The sequence below is a fragment of the Pteronotus mesoamericanus genome, unplaced genomic scaffold, assembly GCF_021234165.1.
Source record: "Pteronotus mesoamericanus isolate MK-2021 breed Mesoamerican mustached bat unplaced genomic scaffold, CSHL_Meso_final contig_20, whole genome shotgun sequence".
Taxonomy (NCBI): Eukaryota; Metazoa; Chordata; class Mammalia; order Chiroptera; family Mormoopidae; genus Pteronotus; species Pteronotus mesoamericanus.
This window is the reverse complement of record NW_026555085.1, coordinates 39,509,353-39,523,143: the sequence shown is the minus strand read 5'-3', so window position 1 is coordinate 39,523,143 and position 13,791 is coordinate 39,509,353. Positions and strand designations below refer to the sequence as shown.

General features: G+C 33.2%; 1 protein-coding gene across 1 annotated transcript in view; it reads left to right on the top strand.

Annotated features, from left to right (window-relative positions):
- Positions 1-13,791, top strand: part of PHIP (pleckstrin homology domain interacting protein) — a 130,266-nt gene that overhangs the window by 60,333 nt on the left and 56,142 nt on the right. The window contains exons 16-17 of the mRNA XM_054569644.1: positions 6,138-6,266; positions 7,478-7,703. Coding sequence (XP_054425619.1) covers positions 6,138-6,266; positions 7,478-7,703 — 355 coding nt within the window. The remainder of the gene's footprint in view (positions 1-6,137; positions 6,267-7,477; positions 7,704-13,791) is intronic.

Sequence of the window (13,791 nt, the reverse complement as noted above, 5' to 3'; positions counted from 1 at the left end):
CCTCCCTCCCCCCTCCCTCCCTCTCTCTCCCTCTCTCCCTCTGTTCCTCCCCCTCTTTCCTTCCTTCCTTCCTTCCTTCCTTCTTTCCTGTCAATCTCATTACCTATCTATCATCACCTAACAAGATGTCATATCAGCACTCTCTGTGTTAAAAGGATTCTTTGATGCTTCCAGTCTTTGTTTCAACCTTTCTGGGTAAGGAATTAACCTTCAGTCTTTTGATTATAAACTTTAGTTATTGCCAGTGTCTTTCAGGTTTCTAGGGTGCTTTAGATTCTGTCTTTCTCTTTCTCATCTGTATCTTGATATCAAATACATACCTTAAAATTTGTTGCCATGAATGTGAGTTTGTCTCTCTAGCTTGTTACACTGTATTTGGGGAATTATGTTTATGTTGTAATTCTTTGACGTGCTCTGTGAGTTGATATCACAAAGGTATTAAAGATTTAATAGTTATAAGGGAAAGCACTTAAATTATGTATAGTATAAACACAGGTGAAGACATTTTGATAAGCAGTATTTGAGTGCTGTTTTGTTTGTGAACACAAAATACGGAGACCATAAGGGAGAATAAGATGTGGTACTTGTTTTTAGCCAGCATGCAGTTAAATTGGGAAGATGAAATACAGCTGAAAAAAGTATTGATAGTTTCAAATGGTACCATGCATATAAGAAAGGGTAATTCTTATATCTAAAGATGTAGAGATCACTTAGGGGTATGGCCAGAGGTTTTGCTAAGGAGGAAGAATTGAAATTATGCCTTGAGAAATCATAACAATTGAATCAGTAAAAAAGGTAATTTTATAAAGAAATGGAATATTATAAATAACCAAGTCACAAATACTAAGACATGTTCATAGAGCAGTTTACAAAATTTGTCTGGAATAGATTTTGAAAAATGGCTGATAAAAATGAAAAGCATGAAGTTGAGGTGAATTGTTTATGGCCTCATGTTGTGAGCATAAAGAATAGTTAACACAGTGGCGATTTTTGGTGAAACATATTTATATTCCATAAACTTAAGAGAAAAATATTTTGAATGCAAGTAGTAGTAGTAGTATTTCAGGTATAAAATTGGATAAGTGGGGGAAGAACTACTTTCATTACTGAAAGCATGAAAACATGTTTTCGTTGCAAGGAGAAAAAGCATTAAAGGGGTATGTAGGAAATTTGTGGAGGAAATAAAAAATAAAATATATATGTGTGTCTGTGTATCTTGGTATTTTGTTGACTGGTAGAAGGATTACGACTGGAGAGTGATAGATTTAATAAAATTTGTTAAGAGTATTGAGCTTAGGTGATTTTGTTAACACTGATATTAAAGGAAAATATAAAGATGTGAAGGAAAAGTGATTTTTTAAGTTTATTTTTATATGTTTATTCTGGCATAGTATTGGACTCTATAGAAATGGCCAGAATGCACTTGGAAATAGAATACATAGAGGGGCTAGGAGTAAAGAGAAAGAAATGTTAAAGTCTTTCTTATAGAATAGTGTTTACTGTCTCATGGTGATAGAGAAGGCAGTGTAGGGGGGCTTAAAACTAAACTTTTTGAAATAGTCTTATGTAGCAGTGTGGCAGAGATCCCAGTCTCTATAGAGTATGTAAGACATCATGTCATAGAGACTGAAAGAGGAGAATTCATTTCAAGGAGGACTTGATAAATAGTATTGCTTCCCTTAGAAAAATAAGAATATGGTCTCATGTTGTAAGCATAAAGAATAGTTAACACAGTGGCAATTTAACAAACAAAATGCTGTTAAATTTGAAAATGAGTTATTTTGGTAGTGTATTTTTTTGAAATGAGTTGATTCTTTAAAATCATTTTTCTATACTGGTTTTATCAAGCTAGTTACAGCAGTTAGCTTTTTATGTAAATTTATTTGACACCACTTACTTTAAATAGCTATTTTTTATTAATTTATTTATTTTTTCAAATACATTTGTCTCTGCCTTCCCCACACCACTTTCTAAATAGCTATCTTTAATTCATATGTAATAATGTTACCATAAAGAATTTTCAATATTAAAAGAAACATTAATTCAGCAATGATCTTTGATGACTCCTAGACTATTAAAGAGTGTGGATAGCTTCCGTTAAGATACATTTGTTTAAGATACATTTGTTTACACTGTAACTATTGTTAACAATTAGAAAGTTGCCAAAGCATGTTTTAGTCATACATATGGTATTGACTGTCTTCAGTACCTAGTGTACATTCTTAATTAACTTTATTTTCCCCCAGGTTGATAGACTTTAAAAGTTCTTTATATGCAAGGAAAGACTTTCTGAGTCTATCACATAAAATTATTGGGGTATTTTAAATGACTCACAGTTTTAAATTGTGGAGTATTTTCTAGGTAAGATGTTCCCTTCTAATAAATGGTATATTAAAAGTATGAATGAGACCAAAAAAACTAACACTGATCATAGACTTGGAATAGTTCGATAACAGGATGATTCTGCTTAAGATAGTTCATTTTTCACCTTCTTGATCTGTTTTGTGTTCTTTTAGGAGTACAAACTTCTCATATTCAGTGGTATGTATGTTCCTCATGATTGATATAATTTAGACCCTATAATTTAGTCTTCATTCTAGTGCTTTTAGCATACCTCATTTCTAGAATTGTCTGGTTCTTCCAAAAAACCACCCTGAATACTGCATACAAGGATTTTAGAACTAGATAGGACGCAAATTATCACTATCATTTCACAGGCTAGGTGATTTGGTCATTCCTAGAGGAAAGGTCTCTTGGGTCTTAGGCCTCACTCCTGTTTACTTACTTAATCACCTTTCCACTTCACAAAAATTATATTAGAAGTTGTGAGTTGAAAAGATACTAATATTCTTCACTAACTTGACACTTCTGTCATCATCATTTCTTGGAAATATTTCTAGCATTCTTTAGTTAGTATGAGAATTTTCTTACAGAGGAGTCGTTATTTTAACTTGTCTGTTCCTTTCATCTTTTGCTTTGAAAAAACAAAACAAAAAACTTCTTTACTTAATCTCTGAATATATTTTTATATTTTCTTTTAACTCCTATTCTTGAAATTTTTGCATTATTTAGTAAATATTGTCTCTTGGATGTTTTATCAGCTTTTATTGTGATTTAATGTGTTCAGTTTTTATTAAGTGGTGATTATTAACATGTCTATAATGTTTAGGAAGCATATTTGATTTTATTAGGATTGATTCACCTACAATTTACTCATTTTGACACTTTCTCTTTTTCTGTTTTTAATTTACTAAAGCTGCAATAGTTCTAGCATAAGTTATATACAGTATTAAATTTTATATTCACTTATTCTGTTGTTAAGCAATACATTTGATTTTGTGATAGGCCTAACTTTAATATGGATAGAGAGGATATTTTTTCCTTTTGGTTTTTAAATACAAGCTTTATTGCCTTTCAGTTATACATATTAAAATAGTACATTAGTTTTTTTTCTTTGAAAGTTCTTATAAATACTTTGACCCCTGTTTAAGAAAATGAAATTCTTTTCAGAGAGAAATATTTAACCTTTTTTTTTTTGGTTTGCTTTAGTGTAGCATAAATCAAAACAGGATATATTTATTATATAGGGAAAGTAAAATATTTTCCTGTTTTGTATTAACTGAAAAGCCTTGTCTGCATTTTGTAGTTATGGGTGTTGGTTATCTGAAAAGCCATTACCAAAGAAATTTGGCATTTTAATTAACAAAGTCATTGCACTTTTTCTAATTGGTTTCTGAGTAGTAATATGCAGATACTTTCAGTGCCTTCCTTGATGAATAAGTTAAAGCCAAATATATCTTAGTGTACTTTTTTTCTATTTTCTGATTTTGTCAAAATAAAATTCACTTTGAAATTACGCAGATAGATGCCTTGCACAAAGCGAATTGGTGCCATATTCACAATGGCATGTGTTATATAGGAAACATAGTGATCTTCAATAGGGTTGCTATTTTTTCTTTGGTTTTTTTTACAGCTTTATAAGTTCTGTGTCTCCCAGGTATTTCTTTTCTTTCTTTCTTTCTTTTTTTTTTTTTTTTTAAGAGATCTATGAACTGTAAATGTGGCAGCATTGGTAGATAGCATGATTTTAGGGTTGACTAATACTCACACATGCCTCCCCAACAACCCCCCCAAAAATGTGGAGCAAGATTGTCTAAATATCACATGAAGGATGCCATGCTTCTGAATGTGTATCAAATTACTTTTTGACATTGCTGAGTAAGACTTCTTTCTGCTGAGTCAGACTTCTTTCAAATCTCTTCTCAGTTCTGTATCCTTAGAATTATAAATTTAGACTCAAAATAATATTAGTTCAGGAAGCATTTATTATATTAGAGTATATTTATAAAGTAGTTGTGTTTTTTGTTTTCTCGTCTGTGAAAGTTATGAACCAAGATAAAACATCCAGCAACACATGGTCAATGCAATTTTAAGTCTTTATCTTGAATTTTTGATGTTAAATTCTATTTAGAGATAAAATGTGTTGATGTGGTTACTTAATTTATCAGTTCAATTAACTTTTTATTTGCTTGGAAAACATAGAAAAATAGAGATTTGAATTTTGACATTTCTGCTTACAGTCTTTCAATTTTGGCAAATAGTAAGTTAAGTAGCGATTAGTGCCTGTATGTTAATCTGGAGAAATAGTTATATTCTTTCTTGTCTTTGAATAGTTTTAAGGGACTTAGAGTTTCCTTCCTCTGCTGTCTTATCCTCCAACTTTCTTCACAACCAAGAAATGATCCTATTTCACTTAGGATTCATTTTCTTGCTTTTTATGGTAAATCTGCAAGTATTGTAGACATTAGATAAATTCACAAAATTTCTTTCATATGATTAAATTTTGAGGAAAATTACTTCTTTTTCATTATTATCTCTATCCAAAACAGTTTTAATAAACACCAGAGGGCTTGTTTCTTCTTTCCGTCAAGCCAAAGGAAAAACTAGTGTGTGTGTTTGTTTGTTTGTGTTTTGAGGAAACCTTATTTGTGCTATTCTAAATGTATTAGGGAGAATCCTTCTTTTTAAAGTGATATTTCCTCTGTTGACCGAAATGTAAACTTTCCTTGAGAAAGCAACTGTTCTTTTTCTAAATTTTAATTTCACTTCTGTATTTGGTGAATTGCATATTCATCCCTATGCTGTATTTTTAACACTGAAGAAGAAAATTACCACTTCTCTCTTTTCCAAGCATTTCCTGGGATGTTGGGATATTACTAATAAAATTCAATTTGTTCTAGATCAGTGGATACCGGAACAGAGAGGAGGTATTTCTTACCTGATAATGTGTGTGTGTTCCGATTCTGCTAATCCAGAAATCCAATCGCATTTGTTGAAAATCATCCTTAGTTGTTATTTTTTAGGGAGTCAACTCCCTCTTTTAATTTCTTTCTGAAATTCAGTCCCTAGATGTGCTTTAGATAGGGTAGAATTTTTACCTCTTTCAGAACACTGCTAAAGAAGTTTTCAACTGGAACATAGTCTGAAGAAGCACTGAGAGCAAAAAAAATTCAGAGTGGTGATTGGCCACCTCTGTTTGATTGACAGGTTGCAGGGAGAAACCCATTCGTTCTGGATTAATGGAACTGGAAAACAGAAAACAATTATCAGGTAAAAAAAACCTTTTCTTTAACCTTTGAAATTCACCATTTAAAACATGAGTAGACCATCAAGGGACCCTATTACCAAAAGGAAAAAAAAAAGTGTCTTGTAAGCAGTGATCTCTGGCTACTAGTTCCAACAGTTACCAAAGGAAAAAAATGATATTGTTACTACACGTTGTCAGCCTTTGCCGAAAGGGCTTCATTAAATGCAGATAAGACGGAATGTAAGGCTCAGTTACATTCTAAGTCTGGGTTAAAGACATGAAGCAGAATTCTATGGGTGGGGGAGATTGGTAGTGTTTTATTTCCTGAACTGTGTCTGGTCTGTGGATAAATAGAACAATTTACTTTTCAAAACTTTTAATCTGGCACTTTTCATAAATATTCACAAACTTTGTTACTGCACTGTGTGTGTTATACTTCTTCACTTCATAAGGATGTATACTTATGTCATCATAAAATTCTATTAACAGTAGTGACCAGTTTTTTATTTTTTAATGTCAATTTTTTGATTGCTGGTTAAATACATTTCAGATTGAAGGCCAAGGACATGGTGCAGTATTTGACTGCAAATGCTCTCCTGATGGTCAGCATTTTGCATGCACAGACTCTCATGGACATCTTTTAATTTTTGGCTTTGGCTCCAGTAGCAAATATGACAAGGTAGGGTGTAATGACTATATTATCTTCTTTTTTTTTTTTTAATCCCTGTATGTTTAATGATTGTATTTTGATGGAGGAGGCTGGGTGGGAATCATTTATGCTTTTAGCATATTTGAAGAATATATCAACATATAGAAGAATCATATTTTAAATAGTTTGGAGACTTATGTTTTGGAGACCAGGATGAAGACAATAGTTTTTAGATCTTTTTTCTGTAATAGACATTAGATAATAATTAGATCATATTTAAAATAGGTATAAATATAATCTGTATATTGCAGAAGGGATAATTTTATACTTATTTAGCCTGCTAGAGCAATCTAGGTTGCAGTTCTTAAAGTTGGAACATATAAGCTGGAGATGGGCTATATTATTCATAAACAAACTCTTCGAAATTATGTAGAATATTTTATTTATAGGGATGATACGCATTTATCTGGCTACAAATCTGTGGCTTTTATGTGGTTCTCAAATATGTATGGCATACTGATGGTAGCTAATGATTTTAAATATTAAAGACTTAAGACTAGTGATGAAAAGATTAAAATTGCTATTTGCAGTAAAGTGGTATAAAAGATGATTATAAAAATTGCATACCTCATGGTTTAGTTTAAGAAATTCCAAATTAACCAATAAAATTTTGAAGTTACAGATATATCAGGCATGAGTTCATCTTAATAATTTTATATTTTAGAATTTTAGAAAGATGTTTATTAACTCTTAGAAAATTCGGCCATTAAATTTTTATATTAATATTACATAAATCATTTTTACTGTAAACTTAAGGATTTTCTTAAATTGTGTAAGTGATGTCATTAAAGAGTTTAATTCAGAGTTTAATGATTTCCCTTTGCAAAATGCTAAAAAACATTACCATATTTAGTAATTAAACAGTAGAGAAAGCATGGTAGCTCTGTAAAAGTAATTGTACCACTGGAAAATTTATACCTAGATTTGATTTTATCATGACATTTGAAATTATATAACCTATATTGTATGTGAACAATCTCTTTCTTGTTCCAAAGAAAATTCAAAGCAGCTACTTTTCTGATCATAAAATTTAATGTAGAAAACATAAATATTTATTTATAATTAATTCAAGAAAAGAATATTGTTGCTCAGTATGATGATTAAAATGTTTGCCTTCTATTAGCAGTTTATAATGATACAATTTCATATTTTCAATCTTTTATGGTCCTTTCTTTTTATAGATAGCAGATCAGATGTTCTTTCATAGTGATTATCGGCCCCTTATTCGTGATGCCAACAATTTTGTGTTAGATGAACAGACTCAGCAAGCACCTCATCTCATGCCTCCCCCTTTTTTGGTTGATGTTGATGGTAACCCTCATCCATCAAGATATCAGAGATTAGTTCCTGGTCGTGAAAATTGCAGGGAAGAGCAGCTCATCCCTCAGATGGGAGTAACTTCCTCAGGTAAATGATAATTTTCATAGTCAAGCAAATTTTTCTTTTTCTGGGGAAATTTTGTAAGATTGTTAATTGGGTAACACTTTGTTTTTAATTGTTTTGAACAAATGAGAAGTAACCTTACTTTGTAACTTCTCTGAAGTTTTTTTAATGTTTATATTTTACAGTTCCAATTATTTCTCCCTTTGCCTCCCTTTACCCAGCCTGCCCCCACACTTCCATAGTCAGTCTCAATCCATTGTTCCTGTCCATGGGTGCTTCATATATGATCCTTGACCAATCCCTTTACCTTCTTTCCAATAGTCCCACTTCTCTCCTCCCCCCTTACTGCTGTTGGTCTATTTCTTTAAAGTTTTTTGAATACTACTTAGGTATTGCAAGATAATTAAGAACTTTGAAGATTTAAAGTAATAATTTGGCCTGTATCCATTTATAACTTCTAGAGACTAACAGGATAAATTCCTATATTTGATATGAAATGAATCAACTTATTTATTTATTTATTCAGCAACATATGTTGACAATATTCTCTCTCCCTGACACCTGCTAAGCTGTGTTATTCAGTAGTGAATTACACAGTCATACTCCTTGCTCTTACGGAGCAGTTAGATTAATAAACACAGTTATAAACAGATACATGCTTTAAAATTGTGATAAATATTATTAAGAAGTTAATAGCATGACATGAGAGAGAAACGAAGACTAGATAGCCTATTCACATTGAAGATTGTTTTAAAAAGTGATAAACTTTTAAAAGTTTATATGTAAGGTAGAGATGAAAAGAGTTGAGAGCTATTAGTGAAGTAATGGAGGGTGAATGCCAAATGAGTTGTTATGGTATTGAATGAGGTGGTTTTTTAAAATAAAATTATTGGAGTGACATTGGTTGAATGGGAGTTTAAATGGAACAAGGTCTTTGGATACCTTCTGTGCAGCATTAATTTATTAAGTGGAAATAATGGACTCTTTAAAGAAGTTTAAACCAGTTTTGAACTTACAAATTTTTCTGTTATATTTTAGGCTTTAAAAATGTTTATGAAAATACCTGGCTGGTGTGGCTCAGTGGATTGAGTGCTGGCCTGCGAACCAAAGGGTCGCTGGTTTGTTTTCTAGTCAGGGCACATGTCTGGGTTGCAGGCCAGGCCCCCTGTAGAGGGTGCAAGAGAGACAACCACACATTGATGTTTCTCTCCCTCTATTTTTCCTTCCCTTCTCTCTAAAAAATAAAGTCTTTAAGAAAATGTTTATGAAAATATTTTAAGTTCTTGACTCCAGCATAATGAGCAAGTAGATTTAAAGGACACATATGGGATATAATATATAAAGAGTAACTTGAAAATAACGAATTTAGATTCTGTAAACAGCACAGAAAAACCAATTTCATTGCATTATAGAGAATCCACTTCTTACTTTTTCTTAAAGGAGTGGGCATGAAATTGCCATGAAGGTGGACATAATGGATAGGAAGGGCTGCTCTTGGAACTAGACATGCCCACTCAGGATGGAGGGTGAGGAGAATCATTAAATGAATAGTCTCTGCTGCTACTTGTAGAAAATAGTACAGTCCAGCAGACCTGAATATTTGGAGTATGTGAAATTAAAATGCCTCAATATATGGACACAGCATAGACTCAGAGAATCTAAGAATAGGTAGTATTCAAGAAGTCTAGGCAGGCATTCAGATTAGAGAAATCTCAATTATTATAGAAACCTTGGTAATAGGACTGAAATGAAGATAAATGCCTTCGGTCTCTTAGAGAGGGAACTGGCAAGAATCAGATCTTACCCATGTCCCTGAATAGGTACCTAGGCTGGGATTTTAGGCAAAAGGAAATGAGGAAAGGACTCACTTACTAAAATATACTGCTACTTATCTTATGTGATACTTACTTTTTTCCTCCGTTTAACAGTGTATAAAGGGCTGAAATAAATATTCTCATTTAATCCTTATAACTATGGTATCTCAATTCTAAAAGTGTTAGAAAATGAAAACAACACTGTCGTGTTGTTCAAGTTAAAGTACATGGAATCACAGGGAATCACAGTGGAGCCTGACTCCCACTCCATTGTTCTTTCTTCCATACTAAGCTGACCTTAGAGTAAAAAGTGGACTTGATCTTGAAAATAAAATGAACACTGGTTATTAGTACAGGGACACAAGAGAACCCAAAGCAATAATTGTGACTTCAGAAGGAGTCACTGAATTTTTAAGTGTTCTACATCACAGAATTCAGGGTAAATATCATTTCATCAGTTAAGATTTAATACAAAAATAGAACAAAACATGTACTTTTTGAAAAACTCAGCATCATTTCTAATAATTTCTATTTGCAAATCTAGATATATAATAAAATTTTGGAAATTAAAAGGTAAAAATAGATGACAACTATTGTAATGATAAATAGGCGTGAATGCAGTTTTGTTATGTTTCCACTGGGCAATACACTTCAATGTTGTCAACTTGAACTATATCAAAACATTCATCAATGTTCACATGTGATTTTTTTGCTAGCAGCATATCAGGAAAGAAGATTGCACAGGCATTTTAACTTTTACCTTTGTCTGCTTTTACCACTTTCTAGCTTTATGGTCATGGACAAGTTTTTTTATCCCATTGAATTTTAGTTTACTCTTATATAACATTATGTGCTTAATACATGTATTTTCCTCTTCCTTTGTCCTTTAATTACTCTACTTCTTTATTGCATAATATCTTTTGTATCATATTTTCCCAGCTCACTCAAAAAGTCCAATCTCATCGAATCTTCTCTTCTGTACTTTCATAACTCATATTAATTGCCCCTTTCTCTACTCTCATGTCAATGCTTTCTTATATCTCATAACACTTAAACATTTTTTATTCATTTAACAGGATTGAACATATTTATATGTCTATCTTTGTGCTAGATTTAGAGTTAGAATATTAAGATAAATAAGACAGTCCATGCTTTTGAGGAATTATCTACTAGGTTTTCTTTCTATATTGAACTGAGCACTAAGACATGTACGTATTGTTTGATAAATTGAAACAGGATAACAGCTTACTTTTTCAGGATAAAAAAAACTTTCCACATATTGGGAAAGATTTCACATAAGAAATGTCATGGAGATGCCATTTTAGTTGGTGCTTGAAGGATAAGTTAGTGTTTATTACGTGTATACCTGAAGTGGAAGTATTGTAGTCAAAAGCTCCAAAACATAAAAGCGTTTATCTATTAGGAGAGTAAGAGTCAAGTAGCCCCATAGGACTGGTACAGATGATAGTGGATGCTGGAAAACTAGAGTAGGTTAAAACACACTAAGTTCCTCCCTACATCAAGTGTCTTTGTATTGACTCTGTCTGGAGTGTTCTTACTCTAGCTCCTCACATAGATTATTAATTCTCTTTCTTTTTTAATTGTTGTTCAATTACAGTTGTCCCCATGTTCCCCCTATTACTTTCCCCTGCCCTACCCGCCCCGCATCTCCCACATTCAATCCTCCCCCTGTTGTCCTTGCCCGTGGGGCCTTTATACATGTTCCTTGACTTGACCCTTCCCCTTCTTTCCCCCATTATCCCCTCCCTCCACCACTCTGGTCACTGTCAGTTTGTTCTTTATTTCCATGTCTCTGGTTCTATTTTGCTTGCTTGGTTTTTTTTTTTGTTGATTAGGGTTCACTTATAGGTGAAATCATATGGTATTTGTCGTTCACCACCTGGCTTAATTTCACTAAGCATAATGTCCTCCAGTTCCATCCATGCTGTCATGAAGGGTAGAAGCTCCTTCTTTCTTTCTGCTGCATAGTTTTCCATTGTGTAAATGTACCATAGTTTTTTGATCCACTTGTTTACTGATGGGAACTTAGGCTGTTTCCAGCCCTTGGCTATTGTAAATAACACTGCTGTGAACATTGGGATGCATAGGTTCTTTTGAATTGGTGTTTCAGGATTCTGAGGGTATAGTCCCAGCAGTGGAATTGTCAGGTCAAAAGGCAGTTCCATCTTAGTTTTTGAGCAAATTCCAAACTGTTTTCTACAGTGGCTGTAGCAGTCTGCATTCCCACCAACAATGTACTAGGGTTCCCTTTTCTCCACAGCCTCGCCAGCACTCGTTGTTTGTTGATTTGTTAATGATGGCCACTCTGACCAGTGTGAAGTGGTATCTCATTGTGGTTTTAATTTGCATCTCTCAGATGACTAGTGATACTGAGTGTCCTTTAATATGTTTGTGGACACTCTGAGTGTCCTTCTTGGAGAAGTGTCTGTTCAGGTCCTTTTCCCGTTTTTCAATTGGATTTTTTGTTTTCCTGGAGTGGAGTTGTGTGAGTTCTTTATATATTTTGGAGATCAAACGTTTGTCCAAGGTATCGTTGGCAAATGTATTTTCCTATATGGTTAGTTCCCTTTTCATTTTGCTGATATTTTCTTTACCTGTGCAGAAGCTTTTTAATTTGATGTAGTCCCATTTATGCATTCTTTCGTTTATATCCCTTGCTCTAGGGATTTTCTATTGTTGAAAATATGCTGTGTGGAATATCTGAAATTTTCCTGCCTGTGTTCTCCTCTGGGACTTTCATGGTGTCATGACTTATATTTCAGTCTTTTATCCATCTTGAGTTTATTTTTGTGCATGGTGTAAGTTAGTGGTCAAGTTTCTTTTTTTGCATGTTGCCCTTTAGATTTCCCAACGCCATTTGTTGAAGAGGCTGTTTTGACTCTATTCTATGCCCCTACCCCCTTTGTCAAATATTAATTGACCCTGGAGACATGGGTTTATTTCTGGGCTCTCTATTCTGTTCCATTGATATATGTGTCTGTTCTTATGCCAGTTTTGATTAGACTAATCAAACCAGACTGTTTTGATTAGAGTGGCCTTATAATATAGTTTGATGTCAGGTATTATGATCCCTCCTACTTTGTTTTTCTTTCTTAAAATTGCTGTGGCTATTCAGGGTCATTTATGGTTCCATATAAATTTTTGAAATGTTTGCTCTGTATCTGTGAAATATGTCATTGGTATTTTAATAGAGATTGCATTGAATCTGTGTATTGTTTTGGTAGTATGAACATTTTGATGATGTTAATTCTTCCAATCCATGAACACAGTATATGCTTCCATTCATTTGTGTCTTCCTTAATTTCTTTCTTCAGTGTTGTGTAGTTTTCTGAGTACAGGTCTTTTACCTCCTTGATTAGGTTTATTCCTAGGTACTTTGTTTCTCCTGTTGCTATAGCAAATGGGATTTTTTTTCCTGATACTTGTTTCTGGTATTTTTGGTGTGCAAAAATGCCTTTAATTTCTGAGTATTGACTGTGTGTCTTGCTTTTTTGCCAAATTCACTTATTGGTTGAGTAGTTTTTTGGTGGCATCTATAGGGTTTTCTATATACACTATCATGTCATCTGCAAAGAATAACAGTGTTACTTCCTCCTTTCCAATTTGGATACCTTTTATTTCTTTTTCTTGTCTGATCGCTGTGAATAGTACTTCTATTCACAGAATACTTCCAGTACTTTGTTGAATAGAAGTGGTAAAAGCAGACACCCTTGTCTTCTTTCTGATGTTAGTGGGAAAGCTTTTAGAGTGCCCTTTGAGTATAATGTTGGCTGTAGGTCTCTTGTATATGGCCTTTATTATTTTGAGGTACGCTCCCTCTACTCCCACTTTGCCGAGTGTTTTTATCGTAAATGGGCGCTATACCTTGTCAAATGCCTTTTCCATATCTGTTGCTGTGTTCATGTGATTTCGGTCTTTCCTTTTGTTTGTGTGATGTATTATGTTTATTGATTTGCGAATATTGTACCATCCATGCATCCCTGGGGGGAATCCCACTTGATCATGATATATGATCTTTTTAGAGTATTGCTGGATGCTGTTTGCCAATATGTTGAGGATTTTTTCTTTATAAGTGGAAGCTCAAATGCTGCCTTCTCAAAGAGGGCTCCTTTGTCCTTTGTGATTCACCATAAGTAGTTTCTTTATCTCTTCATATTTTCTCTTGTCATCATCTTTATTTTAACTTTTTTACAACCTGTATTTCTATATTGGTTTATTGTTCAATTTCCCTATTAGATTGCTTCCTGAAGATCAGGAAGCTTGATGTTTCCCACTCA